The sequence below is a fragment of the Populus nigra genome, chromosome 4 (assembly GCF_951802175.1).
Source record: "Populus nigra chromosome 4, ddPopNigr1.1, whole genome shotgun sequence".
Lineage (NCBI taxonomy): Eukaryota > Viridiplantae > Streptophyta > Magnoliopsida > Malpighiales > Salicaceae > Populus > Populus nigra.
Window position 1 is genome coordinate 15,297,764 of NC_084855.1, and position 22,871 is coordinate 15,320,634.

The 22,871-nt window shown below is 32.5% G+C and overlaps 2 protein-coding genes across 5 annotated transcripts; one reads left to right on the forward strand and one right to left on the reverse strand.

Annotated features, from left to right (window-relative positions):
* Positions 1-3,013: 3,013 nt before the first annotated feature.
* Positions 3,014-4,067, reverse strand: LOC133691436 (nifU-like protein 1, chloroplastic). Its single transcript, XM_062111943.1, has 3 exons — positions 3,604-4,067; positions 3,371-3,507; positions 3,014-3,283 (listed from the first exon to the last, which is right to left on the reverse strand). Exons 1-3 carry the CDS (start codon positions 3,926-3,928, stop codon positions 3,095-3,097), a joined length of 651 nt encoding a protein of 216 aa, XP_061967927.1. The 5' UTR covers positions 3,929-4,067; the 3' UTR covers positions 3,014-3,094.
* Positions 4,068-9,000: 4,933 nt separating this feature from the next.
* Positions 9,001-16,303, forward strand: LOC133691548 (DUF724 domain-containing protein 2-like). Of its 4 annotated transcripts, XM_062112096.1 has the most exons (10): positions 9,001-9,903; positions 10,604-11,020; positions 11,796-12,245; positions 12,788-12,899; positions 12,975-13,168; positions 14,072-14,150; positions 14,238-14,348; positions 15,161-15,331; positions 15,397-15,656; positions 15,791-15,930. In XM_062112096.1, the coding sequence occupies exons 1-10, from the start codon at positions 9,376-9,378 to the stop codon at positions 15,797-15,799; spliced, it is 2,331 nt and encodes a 776-aa protein (XP_061968080.1). In that variant the 5' UTR covers positions 9,001-9,375; the 3' UTR covers positions 15,800-15,930. The 4 variants fall into 4 exon arrangements, with proteins under 4 accessions (XP_061968080.1, XP_061968076.1, XP_061968078.1 ...); XM_062112092.1 differs by having other exon boundaries at positions 9,003-9,903; positions 15,397-16,303; XM_062112094.1 differs by having other exon boundaries at positions 9,003-9,903; positions 15,161-15,316; positions 15,397-16,303.
* The last annotated feature ends 6,568 nt before the right edge of the window (positions 16,304-22,871 follow it).

Below are 22,871 nucleotides of genomic sequence, written 5' to 3' on the forward strand. Positions count from 1 at the left end.
TATGATAGAACCAACTTGAAAGTATTCTAAAAGTATTTGCAATACAAAGCTAGATTTCTGGAGTGGTGAATATACTAGAACCAGAGAAGAAAAGGAAAATGAAGATGAAGAAGAGAGAGAGAGAGAGAGAGAATCTCTGCAAAATTAATTCATCATTCTTTCATGTTGTCATATTCCATTTTGTTATAGGTTTTGCATACAAATACAACAGCTAAAGCATCCTAGAAAGAAAGCTAGGTTCCTTCTCTTTCATGACACGTGAAATTTTTATTACTGAAACAGCTACACAAAATAATATGTTGCAAGTGAAACATTGTGTTTCCTAAAGCTAAAAACGGTGTGTGTTATTAAAATGTAAACAAAAATAACTCTCTTTTCATTTACCAAGTCGTAGACAGTGCGTGTTATAAAAAAAGTAAAAACAGTAATTCTCTCGGTTTCCCTTTTCTTCAAATTCAAACTCTTGATATGCACACACACAAGAGAAATGATGTACATGTAACTCTATATAGCAAAAATTTCTTGTTTATGCCAACACTGGAAATGTCATCAATGTTAAATCAAATGTATAAAAGGTGCAACGATAGTAGAATCTACTTTTAACTTTCCACATCAATCAAAGAAGAATCAAATTATAGACATAATTTTAAACACCTGAAATTAAACAAGCAAATATTTACAAATATATTATTTTATTAAATATATGACCGGATACAATCTCTATATAAAATATTCTTTCAAAAGAATAAGACAATTCTCTAATTCTTCTCTTGGATTTGTTATATGATGACTTGATTTATTTGAGAAATCAAGTTAGGATTTGTGCTTTGCAAGAACATGAATTTGGGCGTGTATTGTGAAACGAGATTTGGTGATTTGATGATTTGAAGAGTATCTTTGATTTGTCTTCAAAGCATTGTTGAAGAAATCTTATGGGTCATTTAGGCTTGATCTAATATAGCTTCGTTATTTGTAGATTTCAAGCATAGATAAAATAGGTTTGAGAACTTTTGAGAGAACTTCCTTGATTGAAAAGAGAGCTTTCTTACTTGAAGAGCTTGTCTTGAAAAAAAATTATATCTTCAAGAATTCCTTTTTTTTTTTCCTATAGAGTGAGACTCTCTATTTATAGAGATTTGTAGGGGCTTTTAGATCCTTTTCCAATGCCACATGACATGATTTTATTAGTTGAAACATTAACAGGATCTTGCATTTATGATAAGATATCTTGAATATCTAATCTTAAGTGTCAACCTTTTATTAGCCAAGAAATATGTGGAGGCTCATTTATTTTCCATGTCATTTATTTCAATTTTATTTTATCCTTTCATATAAAAAATAAAATAAAAATAATATATTATGAAATTTGATTGGTAAATTTTTTTTGTTTCTACATAAATATTCAAAGCTTTTTCAGATTTACACCTCAATGATCTTCACAAAGCCCCATCAATTTTTTAGAGCAGGAATCTCCTTGTTAGTGGGCACATCATTCAGCAAGGCTATGGTGGCAGAACATTCCCGATTGATCATTCAACAAGTTGCCTTGCCATTGATGGATAATGACATTATAGGCACATTTGTCAGGTGCGCAGCTGGCATTTGTCTTAAAGTCCCGTGTGCTTCAATTATTAGTCCTTTGCAAAGTTCAGCAATCAATCCGGCGTATAAACATTAGGCTGAAACCCTTCGTCAATGTGTCCATAAAACAGCTCCTTTCCATCTTTAAGCTTCCCACACTTGCACAAACTATCAACAAGGATGTGATAGATCACCAAGTTAGGCTTCACAGACTCACAGTGCTCCTTTGCATCCCTTGAAACAGAGCCAACGCCTCTTCAAGACTCCCATGTTTGCACGAGTCATCAAGCAACACTTTATAAGTCACGGATGTACCTGAAAAATCGTTGTGCAGCCAATGGTCTCCCTGCTTGACACAAGCCACTTACATGGTAGTAAGTAACTATATCAGGAACTAGACCTTTTCTCTCAACATTTCACAACCATATCATCATACAACATCGTAACTTGATCCATTTTTCCTCCTTACAAAGCCCATTCAATAAGGTAGTAAAGGTCGCCATTTCTAGGTTCCAACCCAAGCTTGAGGATTTTGCTCAATACAGAGAACCCAAAATCCACACGCTGTAAATGGCAGAAGCAATTAATCAAGATGCTTAAACCATGTATATCATGTTTGACTCCTAGAAATTCTATTTTTCTGGACGAAGTAACATGTTCCCTTCTAACAGATGATGACAACAGCTTACTCAATTAGACAATACTGGGCAGAGGTTTCCTATGAAGCATGTGCCTGAAGGATGCTAAAGGATCATCCATATCTCCAAACTATACCTTGTTATGCCAGCTGCTGCTGATAGTAGGGAAAAAAGAAGAAGCTCATGATAGCTATTTGCTGTTGAGGATGAAATTTAAGAACAAAAGCCCGAAAAATCATCTTCGCCCCCATTCTCGTCCTTCTGCACTGCCCCTATATATATTTCTTGAAATGGAGAGCGAGAGGGAGAGGGTGGTTTGCAAGAACAAGACGTTTTAACTTCGAAGGGAGAACTGATAATATACAGTCAATGGTCCGTAGTTCTTAGATCTCGCAGTAATTGTGCGTGAGAGACAAATATAGTAAAATAAACAGCAAGCCACTAATAATTTATGTTAAGAATAATTACATGTTCAGCAGAATTCAGCTTCAATTTTAGATTAATGACACCATGTTAAACTCAAATTTTAGGCCTTCATATATTCTTGTCGGTTAAGAGTTGGTAATCGATAATCCATCTTTCTATTCTATATAATAATAAAACCATGAGGAAATATATCAAAATTAGACATTCTGTCCATTTTTTTTATATATGCAATGTATAATTTTTTTATGCTCCGTTATCAAAATTAGACACTCATGTTCGTTTACGAAGGATGATAGAAGAAATGGAGAAAGGAGGAAAAACAAAACAAGCTGCCGTACCCTTTGACGGGCTGCGTCTGAGCTTAACTATAAATCAAAGTGCAGCAGCCTCCCATGTATTTCTTTATGGATAATCAGCAAACTAAATTTCTGATATAAATCTTTCCTGACCTAGGCAACAAAAACAACATCCACAATGTCTGGGAACTTCTCCTTAATTGCTGCTTTGATTCCTGAAGCAATAGACTCTGGTCCCGTATACTGGACACGGCATTCCCCATTCTCAACAGATAGCACTTCCACACTTCCGCCAAAGTTTGTAATAGCTGGTCTTAGTATATCCAAGTGACCATTTACTCTCTAAATTTCCACAACAGCCAGAATTAAATTATTACAATAACCAAACAAATCCAACACCAAAAAACCAAAAACAAATAAAGGTTATACCTCAACAGTTGTCTCCTTCGATTCTTCGTCGGATACTTGGCGAATATCTTTAACAGCATCTCCAAATTTTTCTTTTAGAACTCTTTCAATTCCCATTTTCATGGTGGTTGTTGAGCTGGGACAGTCCCCGCATGCTCCTGTTATTCACTACTTGGCAAGCAAGCCCATCAACAACAATAATTATATATAAAGAAAAAATCAAGAAAAATTGGATTAAGTTAGAAAAAAATGACCTTGGAGTTTGAGAGAGATGACACCATCTTCAACAGACACAACATCAACGTTTCCACCATCAGCAATCAAGTAAGGCCGAACCTCTTCTAGAACAAGGTCCACGTTTTGAGGGTTGAGCTCGAATTGCTGCGCTGAGTAGAGTCCGGGAGATGAGGAACCAGTGGGCGCCGTCGCTTTGATGGCAGTTTTGTGGAAGATCCTCCTTCCAGTTCCAGGGAGAAGCGTGCGTTGTTTTATGGTTAGGGATTGTGGCGAATTGGTTGATGGGAATTTCGGAAAAGAAGGAGTGATTTTGGACAGTACCGCTGACGCTGAAGACGCCATGGGTTCTTTATGTTATTTGGGGTTGATTATTTTAGGAATTCCTTGCGAACCTTCCTGCCTTCAACCCTTTTTTTTTTTTTTTGGGGTGGTGAGGGAGTGTACGTGTCGTTTGTGTTTGGATGCCGTATTGGAGTTCAGTTTAGGGTGGCACGGACGTTTGTTTGTTTGGTTCGGTTTTTGTCTTAGTTAAGGGTTTTTTTTTTCAAAACCTAATGCAGCAAAAACCAAATCAAGCTTATTATAAATTATAAATAAAGTTAAAATATAAGGGAAAAAAATACTGTTTTTCTATATTCATTAGAACTTTGAAGTTTTAGTTTTTTTTTTTTACATTTTAACTTTTTTTTTTGTTATTGATTTTTTTTGTTTTGTTTTTATATGATGTATCTATAAAAATTATAATTATAAAATCCGACTTGAAGGTTGACCCAATTAAGAAGTCAGGTCCTGAGTTATACGGGTTAATCTAGATCAATCTAAAAAAATTAAAAAAATTAATGCAAAATCTATATCCAGCTTCTCTCCTAATCATCCTCATCTATATCCATGCAAGTCATAGGCAGGAATTAATTGAAGGAAAGCTCTTCAAAAGATGGAAATGTCAATTACATGTTGCATGTCTTTTCTCCAACTCCCTTCCTACACGCGCACAAACATACAAAAACATGGTTACTAAGGAATATGTGGACTCAGATTATTCATTTAATTTCTTTTGGCAGGAACTCTCAAAACTTCGAAACAAAAAAACTTGCCATGAATCATCAAAACTTTGCAGCTTGGAGGAAAAAAAAGAAAAAAAAAATTAGGAAATAATCTATATTCAAGCCAAAAAATTGCTTCCGCACTTATTATTATCATTATTATTATTTTCAGAGGAAGAACAACAAGCTTTGTACTACAGGTATTTATGAATAACAATTCTTTAAAAACACAACATAAATTGCTAAAATTAACACAATTGAATAGTGCAGGGATTCTAAGAGATCTGCAAACCAAATTAAAAAAATGTGTTAGGAGCCAAGCTAATTGCAGATCACGCAAGCTAATTGTCATCTTTTCAATCTTGGTTGCTAGTATAATTGGGATGTGTTTACCATTATTTTCACAAACTTAAAAGCTATTCCGTGAAGAAACCAACCTCTTTGCAAGCTTAAAAGATTTAAATAACTTGAAGACAACATTTAAAATTAAAAGAATACATGATTCTTACCTCGGCTTGGAAATTTTAGGAAAGTAATAGCTTCATCTACTTGGATTACAGATACCAGATATCTTGGTTTTTCAAGCTTCAAAGAAAGGAATTAGGGCAGAATAATGGTTCTTTTCTTTTGTTGTTAGTAAAGTTACTCTGTGTGTGTGTCTATATATATATATATATATATATATATATATATATGCCGAGTCTCATCTGAGTTCAACCGGATTTTGCCAGTTTTTTTCATTAGTTAAATAAAAAATAAAATAAAATAAAGTTATTAAACTTTGTGGAATCAATAACCTAGTTTGCGAGTTTGATGAGATAACCATAGTTGCCCATGTTTGCGGGTTCAACAAGGTACTTTTTTTTTTAATTGAGCTCGATTATGAGATAGTCTATTTTTATTTTTATCATATAGTCCTCACACTCATTAGCACTGTAGATTACAATAGTAATCTATAGTGTTAATTATTATTTTATTTTTTGCATTTTGACTCCCTTTTTTTATTTGGTTATTGATTTTTTTTAATTTAATCCTTATATGATGTATTTATGGGGATTTAGAGTAGATAATTTATTTTAATTTGTCTTTATATGGGTATTGCAATATCAAAAAAAAATCCTAAAATCGGGTTGGTATTAGAAAAATATCACACCATCGCGGTATATTCTATTTTAAAAAAACATTTAGTTAAATAAAAAATAATTTTTTTAAAAAAAACTAGATTATTAAACTTTGTGAAGTCAATAACCTGATTTACGAGTTTGACGAGATAACCCTCTGGTTGCCCCTGTTTACAGGTTTAGCTTGGTACTTTTTCTTTTTTCATAATCGAACTCGATTATATGATTGTCTATTTTTCTTTTAATCATATAGTCCTCACACTGAATTAATACCATGGTTTATAATAGTAATCCACAATGTTTTATTTATTTATTTTGCATTTGACTCCCTTTTTTTATTTGATTATTGATTTTTTTTATTTAGTCCTTATCTGTTTATTGGGATTTAGATTAGATAATTTATTTTAATTTGCCTTTATATGGTTACTGCAATATCAAAAAAATATCATATCATTATGCTAGTATTAGAAAAATATCTCAATATCGCGGTATGATATATTTTTCAAAAACATTTCGTTGAATAAAACATAATTTTTTAAAAAACTAGGTTATTAAACTCTGTGGAGTCAATAATCTGGTTGGCAAGTTTAACAAAATAACCCTAGTTGTCCATGTTTGCTAGTTTAGCTTGGTATTTTTTTTTCTAATTGAACTCGATTATGTGATTGTCTATTTGTTTTAATCATATAGTCCCCATACCGAATTAGCACTATGGATTACAATAGTAATCCATAGTGTGTGTTTTTTTTTTTTGCATTTGATTCTATTTTTTTATTCGGTTATTGATGTTTTTTAATTTAGTCATTATATAATGTGTTTATGGGGATTTAGAGTAGACAATTTATTTTAATTTATCTTTATATAGTTATTGCAGTATCAAAAAAAATATCTCAACATCGGCTTAGTATCAGAAAAATATCCTAGTATCGCGGTATGGTCTATTTTCTAAATGAATTTAGTTAAATAAAAAAATAATTTTAAAAAATTAGGTTATTAAACGTTGTGGAGTCAATAACCCAGTTTGTAAGTTTGGCGAGATAACTTTAGTTACCCTTATTTGCAGGTTTAGCGGGGTACTTTTTTTTTTTTCTAATTGAACTCAATTACATAATCAATTTTATGAGAAAAGATTTTTTTTAAAAAAAAATTATGGGCTCATTGACGTGAATGGCGAGTTTAACTTTTTATATATATATAAATTCATTTTTTTTTCAATCTCATCATTTGATATTAGACTGATTGAAAATTGAGTTTTATAATTTGTTTCATTTTATTTTTTATAAGGTTATCATAGTTTTAAAAAAAGTCACGGTATTGGTTTGACGCTCAATTTTGCGATCGTTTATTTTTGTTATCATATAGTTAAATAAACAATAGTTTAGAATAAAAACAAGTTATTAATCCTAATGGAATTCATTACCCGATTTGCGGGTTTGATGTGTTGATCCAAGTTACCTAATTCATAAATTTGATATGTTTACTCATCAAACCTAATTTTTTTCTAGTTTCTAGTCCTTTAATTTTTCTAATTGTTTTTTTTTTTCACTCTTATTCAATATTGAATTAGTTGAGAAATGGAATTCATGATTTATATTTTTCTATTTTTATAGGATTATCATGATTTCAAATAAATAATTTTTTTTAGAGTTGATGCTTGATTTTAAAAATATCTAATGTTATCATAAATTAAATAAAAATAATTTACAAAAATAACAAAGTTATTAAACCTATTAAAATCTGTGACTTAGGTCACAAGGTAACCGAGGTTGATCTAATCTAGTATCGTCTCAATATAAAAAACAATTTTCATCTTAAAACTTTTTTAAAAGTTATGTTATATTTTTATCGGTCATTTAAGTTGTCTTTGAATCCATTAAATTGAATATTTCACTTTGGATGAGCTCCTACGCGGTTTAATTCAAAACTCGAGTTAGGAAAAGAGTCGAGTTAGTAGGTTTTAAGATCGAACTGTTTGATTGAATTTAATGATACTAACAAAAAATATTTGATAGGTTTCAAGATCAAACTGTTTGATTGGATTTAATAATACTGACAAAATAAAATTTCATACTCAATATTTATTTTAAGTTTAGAAATAAAATTCCTACCAGCAATGAGCAAATATACTAGAAATATTTTTTGTTTTTTTGGTTTTTTTTAGCCCGCATACTCAAAATTTTATAAATTCATAATTATTATTATACCCAACTCTCATGTTGTGGAATTAGATAAATGAATTTTTAAATTTTTTGGATGCTAAATCATATCATAATTTTTAATTTATTTTATTGATTACACATATTAATTTTTTAATTTATAATTAATTTTTTTATGATAAAATAATTAATAATACTTGTATTTTTTTTATTGAAAAAAATATTGCTTCACCTCGCAACGAAGAATCAAACTAGTGTGCACGTATAGACACACACCTAACATGACACTAGAAGTAACATCCTTTATTTATTTTCTTCATTTTTTTTTAATCTTTCGAGTTGCATGCTAAATAGATTATATTTATGTGTTATATTATTTGACTTGAATTTTTAGATATTTGATGTTATTTTGTAATTGAATGACAAAGTGTTGTTTAAATAACAAACTTAAATTATATTCTCTTTTAGTTTTCTATAATAATAATAATAATAATAATATAATATATAAAGAGAGTTAGATTAATTTTTACAAGGATTGCAATGTGATATGATGTAATAAATATAATAATGGTTACATATTTTCTAATATTTATTTAATAAAATCTAGTAATAAGTGAAGGTTACGAGGATTGCATATACAATAATTTAAACAGCAAAAATAACAAGTGATCCTTTCTAAGTTTCATACGCACTCGACTCATAATCAATCATTTTTGTTGTTATAAAGAATCTTTGTTTTAGTATTTTAAAATATTTTTGAAAAAAATTAAAATTTATTTTTTATTTATTTGTTTTAAATTAATAATTTTTTAATATTTTAAAATTATTTTGATGTGTTAATATTAAAAATAAAATTTAAAAAATAAAAAAATTTATTTTAATATATTTACAAGAAAAAAATATTTTAAAAAACAAACTATTATTATATATATATTAAAAAGCAATTACAGTAAAATTGTCATCTCTAACCGTTGTCGTAACACGCGACAAGCAATGATAATATCGACATTTGTTATTGTAGTGATTTTTCTCCCTCTGTACTCTAAAGCTTGAAAGCCTCAAAAACATGTGGAGGCCGAGTTTCTTTCATAAAATGCGCCCTCATGAACACATAATGGGCCAATTTGGAAACCCTTAATCACGAACACGAACTCAGAACACGATAGACCAACAGTTCTTTCCCCACTCGGAAAGCAACAGGAAACCTCGGAATCTCGAGCTAGACTGACTGCACATTTCCCACACAACCCAACGCAGGCACCCGGCACCGCACAATCCCGCCAAAACCCCACCAAATATTATCCATCCACTTTAATGCTTGTCATTTGGTTGAACAGCATTTGACCGTGGAAGGCACCCCAGGAAGAAAAAATAAAAAAGAAAAAAGAGGAGAGAGAGAGAAAAGAAAAATGCACAAAACCCCCTCTGCCTAGGGTTTTCTTCTCACAGTCACAGAAAAGAAAAAAATTATGGTGGTTTTAGACTCAAATCCCGAACCCCAACCCCAACAAAACCCTCGACAGCAGGACCAGACTATCCTCTTCAACAAGGGTGAGGAAGTTGAAGTAAGCAGTGACGAGGAAGGTTTCAGGGGTGCTTGGTATTTAGCTACCATTTTAGAATTCCCGAAACCACAATCACAAGCAGCAGTGAAATCAGCTTCGAAGAAGAAAAGGAAAGCGATTGTTCAGTACAAGACTCTGGTTACTGAAGATGGGTCTGCTCCTCTGGTAGAACAAGTCGATCCTCATCTCATTAGGCCTTTGCCCCCGCAATATTTACTGAAAAATGGTGGGCTTTTTCAAGAAAACGAAGCCATTGATGCAAGCCTTAGAGATGGCTGGTGGTCTGGTGTTGTAAAGAAGGTTCTTGATGGGGGGTCAAGATACATGGTTTATTTTGATAACCCTCCTGATGTTGTTGAATTTGAGGCCAAAGATTTAAGGCTTCATTTGGACTGGCTTGATGGCAACTGGGTCCGACCCCAAATGCAGCGGGTATTTCTCATTTCCATGAAATCGAGGCTTTTGAGTGTTTACTCTCTTCTTCTTCTTTGTGTTTGATTGTTTGTGCACTCATGCTGTTTAGATGTCTGTGAAACTTTTTTGCATGTTGTGTTGAAGTTCTAGGTCTATGTGGGTGCTTTCGAATCTCACTAGAAATTGAATGACTCAATTGCATGTTGTGTTTTGGAAATTTGGATGCTGAGGATTTTTTTGTGGTCCTACTTGCATGAGGAAAAGGAGAACTTTGATCGCTTACTTTAGTTGCTATTTCTTTCTTCGTGCACCTGCGTAACTTAATGCCTTAATCAATTCCTTGTCTTTAGGTCATTTAACAATCTCCCTTCCCATTGCATGCCTATTTTTATGACAGCTAAATTTATATTAAGTTACGAAAATGAGATTTAGTACCTGCTCAGTACCTTTTCAGTGCCTCAGCTCTGCCCTACCTGAATTCGGTTATTAAATTCGGTTATGTTAAGTTCCGTAACTATGGATTTTGCTTATTTGCATTGATCATAATGTAGTAATTTGTGCACTTATCATTTATGTTATCTTTTCTTTTGGCTTCCACAAGCTCTATTTCTAGCCAATCTGTTCTTTCCATTTTATCAATGGAGTTGAAGATATGTATGCTCTCTGTTTGACTTATTTATCATATGAGTGATTTGGTTTCTCAATTTGATTTTTAAAGCAAGCAACAGGATCGGTTTTTAGCTCAGGGACAGAAGTAGAAGTGAACCTTGAAAAAGATAATGTACGTGATATTTGGTTGCCTGCAGTTGTCATCAAAGAAAACGAGGATAAAACGTTCTTGGTAAAGTGTCTAAGTGCGCGGAATAGTGATGAGGCTGGACCGATGAAAACAATTGTGGATTTTCTTCACATTCGACCCACTCCTCCTCTTTATGCAGACAGAAATTACGAGTTGCTGGAAAGGGTAGATACACGCTATGGCTTTGGTTGGAGATCTGGAGTAATTACGAAACTTCTTGCTGGGAGGAGATACAATGTCTTTTTTAAGCACGGAAATGAGGACAAGGAGCTTAGTCACTCAAAGATAAGGCCTCATCTGGAATGGGTTGATGGAAAATGGATTAGTAAATCAAAGGTATAATACTTATTTGGGTCAATTTGTTAGTTCATGTTATTAACAGTAGCAAGTGGCTGTTGTTAGATATGGTGTTGGATGTACATCTAGGTTTGTTCCTATGTGCGGAAGATGGAGACCATTTCCTGACAGTGTGAGCCATTAGGTTTAGATCTCCCTTGCCATTCCATTTAATCTGAAGCTTACTCTTTAAATAGAGTGTTTTCCACCTCTTGCTCTATATTTGAACATCAACTGATCAACACAAGACATTTAAGGTTTTTATGGTCAATCATTTTCAGATTGATTGCAGATTAATCTGAGAAAAAGAAGGGAAAATTGAGCTGTTGACCCAGACTCAGGAAGTGTGCTGGTTGGATCTGATTCACTTTTGTATTGCTTCATATGCTATCTTACAATGTATGGTTTCTTCTGTTATGTGTGCAAAGCCCACACAGGCATGCGTTTATTACCAGCACTTTTCGTATAAGAAACTTCACTTGTTTGCATTTTGTACCAGGAGTATTTTGAATGCATGATTAAGTGACTAATTTAGCATAGGGAATGCAATAAAATGTCTTGGCTCGCTTTCCTTGACACGTCAATGGGCAATGGCTGAGGAGCTTAGGTGATTCTTTGGGCTTACTTTTCTTATAACTTGGAGTTTTGTGATAGTCTGATGCATTTATTCTCTAAAGTTTGGCAGGATTGTATGAAATGAAGTTAGGAAACTGAAAAACATGGTAGAAAATCCCCTTTCATCTTTTGATTGCGTAACTTCCCTGTTTTTGTTCAGGAAGTTAGAATTGTTTCTGATAGTCAAGGACAGTTTGTTGGCACCGACAATAGTGACAACCCTGATGTGGCAGTACAACTCAAAAGCTCAAGTGCAGCTGAGGATAAGACCAAAGAGAAAACAGTTTCCACAAGCATAAGGAATCCCACGGAGCAGTCAATGCATTCGGGTGAAAAATCAGTGAAGAAGCTAAAGCTGACACTTTATAATGGTGGCGGCGCATGTTCAAGCGCTTCCAGTATGCTAACTGAAGTAGATACTACTGAAGCTCCATTATCAGTTACAGTTCTGCAGTCTAGGAAGATACCAATTGAAATGTCAAGCAACGAAAAACTTTGTGGTTTTACCACTTCTAAAACAGGAGGTAAAAGAGCAAGATGCATAGAAAAACATATGGTTGATGCTCAGCCTTCTAACAAAACTGAGAACTTTTCTGCAGGAAAGACAACTGTGAGTTGAATTTCATCTTCTAAAATTTTCATTAATTTTACATCCTATACTTCCAAGAGAAGCATTTGACTTTTTTTGAATGGTCTGCACATCCTGGCTGTGTGATCCAGCGAAAAGTATTAACAAGCTTTATGCTAACCTTGGTTGGCATTTTGTGACAGCATGGTGGTTCCATGAAGCACTATTGTATTGAAAGTTTTACTTTCAGTCTCACAGTCATAAACTGTTATTCTTCTTTTATGTCGCGACATATATGAAATAATCAACAGCTAAAACATTCACTTTGCAAAATCAAATAAATCATTATTTTTTGACACAAGCAGGTCCTTTTATATGATGACATGAATCACATGATATTAAAAAACAGTTAAGCCCATTTGTTAAAAAATGAACTAAGACTTTCTTGATGGAGTTTTGATGATCACCTATACATGTTCACTTTTTGTTGGTTCTGCCATTTTTTTCTAACAGTAACTTGTTCTACTAGTTTTTTCCCTTTTGTGATATTTTTTTCTCATTTGCATCATCCCTTATTGATGCAGAAGACTAAGCAACATAAAGTGCTTGAATTGGACTGCCCGAAAGTGGACATTGTAACTAGGAAAGGGAGAGCCACCAAATCACCTTTTAGAAGTCCAAACTCTTCGGCAGCAGGTATATATTTCCTTGTTATTGTTGCATTGCTTATTTCTTTTATTCACAGGATCTCTTCTATTGAGTGATTTTCAGTGAAGGACGGTGATGCAGTGGAAGTTACTGTTCAAGGCATCAGTGAGAGTGATGTTAAAACAAAAGAAATTGAAGTCCCTCTCATCATAGGGTTAAAAGCTATAGAGGGCATTTATCAGGATGACAAGGAAATGCTGAAGCTTATGAGGGATCAGAAGAAGGGTTTGAATGATTCAGCCAAAGATAAGAACATGGTAAGGAAGAGGTTTCTTTCTGCTTCTGTTTTTGTTTGGTTGTTCAACGGGAGGTGAGTGGGTGGGTGGGGCCGTGCTAAGAAGCTAAGAAAAACTGCCAAGATAAGTTGACAAGTATGAAAAACACCTATTTATGAGAGAGATGTAGACTTTTGATAGGATAAAGCAGTTTAAAGTTTGGGAATTTATGACTCTAATTCATGTGCAGTAATGATTGCGATGGTTGTAAATAATGGGAATTTAGTTTTAAAGTTTCCATGAACTTACAGTTTCAGACATTAAACAGAGCTGGTCCTTGAGAAAAATGTTGCCATATTCTACAATGTTAAATTAGGTTGCAGGTTCACTATTCCTAATGGTAACTTGATTGTTACTTTGGCATGCTGGATAGAAAGTGATGCTGTTATTGTATAGAGAAAAATGATATTCTTCAGTGTAGTTTGTTTGAGTGGTTGGATAATTGCTAGTGTGCCTTTTTTGGCATTGTACCATTAACCAAAGTTTGAAGAATTCGAAGTGCACAGCCATTTTGCTGGCATTGGTCTCGAGCAATCTTGCATTAGATAAATGATACTGATTTTTAGGGAAAAAGAGTCCATTGGTACACATGGTTCTTGCTTTTCATTGCCCTTAAAATGTGCAAAGGTTTGGAACATAAAATATTGCTCAAGGATTCCTGAATTGCGGTTACTTATATGGGAGGCTACTGTAATAGTCTTTATAACCATTATATCTACTAAGTGTGCTAGTGTTTTTTTTTTTATTATTTTGGCATACTTGCTTTCATTGATTCCTTGACCAAACCTGGAGAATAAGACCCTTACAGTGTTTTGCTTTCTCTGCTGTTCTTTTTGTCCCCTAATCGGACAGTACCAGCTCTTAGGTTTGTTATTTTTGGTTCAGGAATATGTGGGAAGCAGTCAAAGAAGAAAGAGGGGAAGACCACGCAAATTAATCATAAACTCAAAAGCTCTGGTGGCTAGTATGTAAATGCTTTAAACCACAACTTGTTGGCTGGTCATTTTGTGATTTTTTTTGGAGATACACAAATATGCAATATAACATGCAGGTAAGGACTTTGGCTCTGTGGACCTTGCTGATGAAGTTGTACAAGTGGTTATTAAAGATCTTACAACTAATGAAGTTGAGTGGCCTACACAGGCAAGGGCGGAGCCTAAAGGTATGTAGAGCTTCAGATCTGAGTTATTTTTCTGCCTTGCTGCAAGGAACTTCTGTTGTGGAATTTTTAAGCAAACAAAAGGAAATTTCTGATTTCATCCACCATTACCCAGAATGCAGAGAGCTATAATGTGGGTATCTTTGGCAAAGAAAGAGAGCACCAAATGAAACTACTGTGGAAGTATTAGGCAAACAGCTGTAAATGTCATCAGAAGGATGCCTGTTACGCAAATCAATAACTTTCAATACTTTCCACTGTGATGACATAGACATTGATTTTAGGTTTGCCAAGAGCATGGCTTACTCTGAACCTCAGTTGTGGATGAGCTTATTATCTGTTGTCATAGATGTCTTACAAAGATTAGGTTCTCATATTGACTTTTTTAATGGCCACAACAACAAAATTAGTCCTAAGTTTCCAATTTTCCGTTTGTTTTGCCATGTTTATTCTTCAAATGGGTAATAGCATTGGTTCCCAGAAAGTTTTTCTAGAAGAAGGGAGATCAGAGTAGTGGTTCTTTTGTTTGATACAATCTCTCATCTAACAAATTTAGGAGACTATATAAGCAAATCATGGAATGAATACATTACTGGTTGGTTAATCATTTGCCAGATATTGCTCTGGAAAGCTGATAACGTTAGAAGTTGGTTTTGCCTTGTCTCTTGGTCCCATTTCCATCTCCATCTGAGTGTCCCTCTCATACACAAACACCCTCTTTACTATAAGAGACACAAGCATAGAAAGCTACAACACTCACAATAGCCATTCAAAAATATGTATCCATTTCTGAAGCCTGATATGAAATTATGCAGTTTCACAAAATTCTTCAAGAGAGAAAAGCAGTGAAATTTCCAAGACAGATTTCATGTCAAGGGAAGCTGATGCTGATGCTGCTGCTGCATCGAAGAATGTTGCAGATGATGATCAACCTTTATCAACCTGGTTTGGGAATATGCACGGTTCAGCAGGTCTTGAAGAATTAAGTAAGTCCAACATTTAAATGCATTTCCTCTTGTAGTTTTGCTGACTACAATTATTTCCTGTTCAGGATTATCTACTGGTCGGATTGCAAGTGGAGTGAGTGAGACTAGAGAAAAAAAAGTTGTAGCAGTGCAATCGTGTACGGTTGATCCAAAAAGCAATGATACTCTGGTGGAAAATCAGTTGGTGCCTTTTGTAAAGAAGTCTCCGGTTTGGAACACAATTGAATCTATGGAAGTATTCCAAATCATTCCGCAAAAACCACACTTTCATCCTTTGACTGAATGTAAAGAAGAGTATCGTGAAGGATCAGCCATTGGCATTATGGTAACATTCGCCAGTTTGTTTGAGAAGATATCCTCTCTTCAATTTGATGATTGTAGAAGCATATTAGAGAGTACATTGGAAAGTCTTGTTGACTTGGAGAAGCATGGATTTGACATCACTGTGCCACGCTGTAGGTTGAATGAATTGCTTTCAATTAAAGATGGGCAAGGGGAGGTAATAAATGAGTCCAAAGATGCTGAAGGGAAAATACGAGTGCATACTGATGAGAAAAAAAAGCTGGAAGAGAAGATGAGCGATATTGAGAAGAAGATAACTGAGCTACAGGAAGAACTTGCTTTAACCAAGGCAAAGATGGAGGTTAAGGGCCTTGATATTTCCAAGATGCAATCCCATGCTGATGCCATAAATGAACGGATAAAAAATGCCCGGGATCATTTTGTAAAAGTAGCTTCCGCCCCTTGGAAATCTCCCTGATGCACTTCAACCCCAACCAATTTTCTTGCTTGCTGCCCTGGATTTGTGGGAGCATAGTGAAAAGTTGTTGCGCGTTAGTGCTTCAACGTAGTGGTCATGAAAATGTAGTTAACTAGTTCAGCTGTGTATTTATCATCTATATCTGATCCTAGAGATGTTGAATCTTTTTGGTGCTAAGTGCATGGAAATGGAGTTCGTCTTGAAACTCGAAACTGATGAAAGCTTTAATTTGGTTGGATTTATCATCATTCTGGGTTATGGGTTATTTTCATGCTCAGAGCATGAGGTGTAACACCAAGTGTGGGTCACTCCGTCCAGATATGGTATTCTTGTCGCTTTCACTCACGCTCTATAGTACAGTGCCCGCCTTTGAAATTTATTTTTTTCTAATTATATAAAAAATAAAATCGATAAGACAATGATTATAACTTTCGGAGCAAGATGTATTTTTTTTTAAATCAAAATTACATCTTTTCATTTTTCTTTTTACCATTATATGATTTTTTATTATTAGCAACAAGGGTTATTGAATAAAAACTAATGACAATTAAAAATCTGTAAAAATCTTAATGATTTAAATTAAAAAATATATATCTTTTTAATAAAAACACGTAATGTATATCTTTTTTTTAATGAAAAACACTTTTTCTTCAGCATAATATTATTTTTTAAATAAAATTTCATTATGATTATGAAAGCAAGTTTTAATAAAGAAAAAAAATATCATGAATTGATCAGCACAAAAAATAAATTTTAAAATTTTTTTAATAAAAAATAATAAAATATATATTCTATTTTTATGAAATATTAATGAGTAATTTCTTTTTAAGGTTCTGCATATTAGGGATATAATTATTTATAAAATAATTGTTAATATTATCGTAAAATTTCTAGTTTTGTTGAAAATCATGGTCTAATTGGATAATTGCTTGAATATTATTTTGATAAATTTATTTTAAAATAATAATAAAAAAGGATTAAGGGTTGTTTAATAAGCATGCATGTGCATAGTTCTTGACTTAAACAAAAACCCATATATATAGAGGCCTAGAAGACCAGGTCTTCGTGTCTAACTTTCTATTTCTTTTTTGTTTTTAAATCCACTTTTATTTTAATAGAATAGACAACGAGTCATCTTTTAATTTAAATTCCAGTCATCAAAAGTCAGGATCTAATTCTTTGAACTCTAAAACCCAGATTTTGATAGCAGCTCATGCCATAATAGTCTTCAAAATCTTATCCTTATTATATCCATCAATTTTTCCATGTAGTTGTCTGACCACATCTTTGATTTAGAGAGGTAGCCAAAAGGATCAACAAAACATGGTTATATTATTGTAATAACATTCGCCTTTAAAATACATGTTGATATAAAAAATTGCATGTATTTTCTTTGTATATCATTGTTGATCACACAAAAAAAAGATTATGATTGTAACAAGTTAGCTTTTATTTGATTGTCAGGATATTGCTTTATATGGCACAATTTAAATCATGTTTAATGTTTTAGTTTAGATTAAGCTTTTATGAAATCTCTAAGGTGCCAAATCCTTTTCAATTTGAACATGTGATCTCTGAAGATGTCGAGTCTCTTTGTTGAACTTAAAAGTGTTAGATCATTTTCATTTTAAACATGTAATCTTCAAGGTTGTACTTGTTAAACTTAAAGATATTGGATCCCTTTCATTTTAAATATGTGATTTTTAAAAGTGTTGGATCATTCCCTTGACCATTTCAAGAATTTTCATTGATAAGGTTAGCATCAAACCCATGTCGAAACATTTCTTTTCTTTACAAGCTTACTATACAAAGTATTTTACAAGACTTTGTACCATAAACATTGTAAAGAAAGGGCAACTGTCAGAATCTAATTTTTGACCCTTTATTTTTATATATTTTAAATAAAAACATATAGTTTTTAAAAAAATGTCTTTTCGGTAAATTTAGTCAATTTTAATTATTTTGTTGTTTTAATCATTTTTATGTGGTTAGAAATAATCATAAAAAATACAAAAACATAAAAAAAATACAGTTGGGGACAAGCCAAAAAATAAAAATGACATGTCATTCCATTTGAAAAGGAATGACATGTCGTTCGCCATGGTCTTAAATTATGGAAAGTCTTACCTGAAAATGTCTCTCCACAATCCATGTAACACCCTCAAATTATAATGTCATGAAATCTCAAACATTTCTTTACTAATGTCAAGTATTGAATAGTATGACTAAGATTATGATTTTTTTTTTTGAAATTTCGGTAGAGTTTTCTTTGTTTTCTGATATTACCAAGTTATCAACTAGACTTCATTCAATCACAATACTCAAAGCTTCCACTTTGATCTAACCATCCTCATTCATATCCCATCTCATCAAACAATATTTCACATAACTATACCTCATTGTATTTTCTCAACCTTACATCATCAACAAATAACACATTAACTACAAACAATTATAAACTCAAAAGATTCATATTGAACTAATTATTACATTAACATGCATTCATCTTCTACACATGCAAGATTATAATTACTAAATTTTCTTTTTGAATAGTTTAATAATATTAATTCCTTACTCGTACATTTTAAATGTATAAGTACCAAAAGCAAAATATATTCAGGATACATAGATACATATAATACAAATTACATATAAAGCAAATATATTACATTCCACAAAATAAACAGATTAAAATACAAAGCCTATATTTAACGCTCTGCATCACCTCGTGAAAAACCTGTATACATAACATTAATAAGAAATAAGAAAGATAACACATTAAAGATGATAAAGCTATTATGTTCACAAGTCTTCAAAATTATATCAAATTATCTTTCATCACCAACTTACTATATATCAACATTAATAACCCATTCATAATTTATTAATCCTATACTTATAAGACCTCTGTGACCAACACTCATTACTTTATTTTTAATTTGATAATTCACAAATTTTACCTCAAACCCGGCTAACCCTCTTAAATAGCCACCTATCAACATCCGACTATTCTCCATCAATAGCCAATACACCCGGTAATTCTATACGACTTACCCAACATCCGGCTATTCTCTATCAATAGCCAATACGCCCGGTAATTCTATACGAATTACCCAACATCCGGATATTCTCCATCAATAGCCAATACAACCGGTATTTCCATACAGATTATCCAACATCCAGCTATTTTCTATCAATAGCCATTACACCCGGTAATTCCATACGAATTACCTAACATCTGGCTATTTTTCATCAATAGCCAATACAACTGGTAATTCCATACGAATTACCCAACATCTGACTATTCTCCATCAATAGCCAATATACCTGGTAATTCCATACGAATTACCCCACATCCGGCTATTCTCTATCAGTAGCCAATACAACCGGTAATTTCATACCAACTAGTAATTCCATACTAACCAACCGGTACTTCTATACTAACCGGTAATTCATACTAACCAGTAATTCATACTAACTAACCGGTAATTCCATACCAACCAGTAATTCTTACTAACCAACCGATACTTCTATACTAACCAATCGGTAATTCCATACTAATGAATTGGTACTTCTATACTAACCAACCAGTAATTCCATACTAACTAACCGGTAATTCCATACTAACTAACCGGTAATTCAATTATTATACCAACAATTTCTTCATCTACTTCTTTCATATCAACATGTCATAAACAACTCATAACTAATAATGAAACTTTGAATTTTAAAAGAAAGTGATGACTCACTTACCGTCTGCTCGTGATGGCCTAGCTCCTCCTGCCTGATGCCCTGCTCCCGGTACAACTCCTGAATCAATCAGATTGCACTACATTATTAATCCATTATCATTTCTCCTACGTGCTTAAATTTGAAGCACGTAATATCTTTTATTTAATTGGGGTTTACACCAAAATTTTCATTCATTTGTCACCTCATTTTCAATATATAGTTTTAATCAATTTTCTTCTTTTAACTCACTTAAAGAATTCTCCCATGAACTTTTCCTACCATTTATTTATTCATTCTTTTCACATTCTTATGATGTTTCTTCACTTATTTATATTTTGAATACTTCAAATAAGATAAAGAACATCATTTCTCAAACATAAAACAATCAAAACCTCATTCCTATATTTCCTCATCCTTAATTACAAGTTCTTTTCTTCAACATTATTCAATTTTTTTCTTAATTACTACTTACATTCACTATTTCTATACTATTCTACCTCAATTCCATCATGTTTACTATTTTTCTCAAAATCTTCAAATTCTCATAAGAACCCTAATTTTAAAAAATCAAGATTATGAGAAATTAAATCAAATTTAATTGTCATTGTTTGATAACCTACTCAAATAAACCCAAAAACACTTCATTCAAGTAAGAATCTAAACTTTTCATGCTTAACAATCTAAGTTCTCCTAACTTTTCTTCTCCTCCTAGTGTGGCCAGCCCTCCTCACCTTTCTTATATCTTCCTTCACTTGATTCTTCATTAATTTAATGTTCCAAGTCTTTCAATCTTACAAGTTTCTAAGCTCTCTCTCACTTTTTTCTTGTTTTTCTCTTAACTTCTCACGTTCTCCTCTTATTTTCTTTCCACATTTGTTATTGCCTAGTCGGCAGTTCATAACCAAAAAGGGGGCAACCTTGTTTTATTTTTAATGGCAATTTACTACTTTACCCTTAATAAGTATTTTTGCTTCCATTTGATGGTCCTTATTCTTTGATAGCACTACTAGTTCATTGTAAAATTTTAACCAGATTTTATTCAATATATTTTAAGGTTGCTCATAAAAGTTCAGCTCAATCTGATGGTCGGATTTAAAATTACATCTAATAATGTAAAACTAGTCAAATTATGATTTTTCGTCAAATTTCCGAACTTCTCTAAAAATTCTAAAATTTTAACCCAAGCTAAGGAATCATATTAGAAGGCTCCACGTAAATTTCAGAATTTTCTCATAACTCGATCGGGAGTTACAAATTTGTTTCCTTTTGTTTTACATGAAACTAGTTAATTTATAATTTTTCGCCCAAAGGTTTTACAATCCAGGCCTAAACCCCTACCTCCTCCTTCAAGTTTTAGACATAATTGATCCTTTAATGACCTAAAATCATGAAGATTCCCTTCCTTAACATAATTTGAAAACAAATGATTGACTCCTTAAACCTATTCCAAAATCTAAACAAATACTTGCTCTCAATCAGCCTCCATCTCATGAAATTAGCCTCCTTTTAATCCTATAATCCTTGCTTATCCATTCTAGTTTAGGATACTAATGACCTCGAATACTCACCTATAAATAATCTTTGAAAAGAGAAAAGAAAGAGGGGTAGATACAAAGGGAGACTAATAGATAAACACACATAAAAAAGAGAAAGTTAACCATAAAAAAAAAATTCGCTCTTAGGTTTTTCCTTAGCATGATAACTACCCTCTTTCCCTCAAAGTTTTCCAAACATTTTTTCACTAAGCCTATTATTTCTGCAGCACCACACTCTTCTATTTTCCAGCCCCTAAACTATACCAATTTTAGCCATTGAAACACCATCCAAACAACCACCTTCCATCCCAAAAAAAATCCATTTGCAGCCACCATATAATAGCCTAGAAAACCCCAGCTACAAACCCCCCATGAAACAACTTGTAAACTCTATACGAACTAGAAAATTGTTTAGTTTTTAATTCATAACAAAAGCCATGCATCTTAATTTATGGTGTTCTTTAGCTCGATGGAAAGCTAAGATATAGAAATAAATTTTTTTATGAAGAGTTAAAAATCCAGTTTTAATGTCTAGAAGCCCAAAAAGCAACTAAAACAAAGAAGTCAGAATTTATTCAAAAGTTTACTGCAACCCAGACCTGTTTTTGTTTTTAGTGTCTATCTAGAGTGTAAGTAAAAAAATGCAAACTAAGATGCGTTGAAAAGTTTAGAAGAAGATCTAAAACTTTTTCTAAGGGTCTAACTACAAACTGCGTCGTTTTGACACTTGTAATCCAGTCAGAAATTACCGCAAAACAACAGTACTCCAAAACAACATCAAGATGCCACCACTGTTATGAATGCCTCTTTGCATTCCAACAATCTTTAGACAACCACAACCACATTGGAGGAAAAATTGTAATCCTAAATCATTTTTTATATATATAAATTATTAACTTTTAGGACCACACATTAATTGTGCGTGTGATTTTGGACTGGGTGGTGATAAATTATGATGGCGTGAGTTTGATTGGGGATGATGAGTTTGTTTCTATATATAGGTGTTATGTTGTGACATTTTTTTATTTGATGATGTGAAGATGTTTGTGAGTTGTAAGAAGATTATTGGGTTGATTAATGTGATAACATGGAGTATATGGGTATTGTATGACTATTTTCTTGAAGCATGGACTAGAACAAAGTGAAAAAGGATTATGTAAAAATTAATGATTTTTTTTTATTTTAGCATAGCCAAGTCTTTCTTCAAAATCATTTTGCATATTTTATCTTAAAAAAATATTTTTCTTTTTGGTTTTGCATTTTTAAAAAATAAAAAGTCAAAGGTTTTTATTACATTTTAGCATTTGATAAAAATATTTGTTTTAGCATTTCATTAAAAAAAACAAATTTGCATGCATATTTGGACTTAATAACAAGTTTATTATCAAGTGTACTAGAACTTGGTTGAAATTAAAAGGCCCATTAAACTCACATACCTAAAATCTCAAAAGCCCAACCTTGGTTTTCTTAATTCCCAATCATAAATGTTTTGTTATTTACTTTCAATGTTTAA

Bases quoted from the DNA above. Each gene is read 5' to 3' on its own strand.
- LOC133691436 (XM_062111943.1), bottom strand. From the start codon at position 3,928: ATGGCGTCTTCAGCGTCAGCGGTACTGTCCAAAATCACTCCTTCTTTT. The intron at 3,508-3,603 runs GTCATTTTTTTC...AGTGAATAACAG, and splicing joins CATCTCTCTCAAACTCCAAG to GAGCATGCGGGGACTGTCCC. The intron at 3,284-3,370 runs GTATAACCTTTA...GTGGAAATTTAG, and splicing joins CGAAGGAGACAACTGTTGAG to AGAGTAAATGGTCACTTGGA.
- LOC133691548 (XM_062112092.1), top strand. From the start codon at position 9,376: ATGGTGGTTTTAGACTCAAATCCCGAACCCCAACCCCAACAAAACCCT. The intron at 11,021-11,795 runs GTATAATACTTA...GTTTTTGTTCAG, and splicing joins AATGGATTAGTAAATCAAAG to GAAGTTAGAATTGTTTCTGA. The intron at 12,246-12,787 runs GTGAGTTGAATT...TTATTGATGCAG, and splicing joins TTTCTGCAGGAAAGACAACT to AAGACTAAGCAACATAAAGT.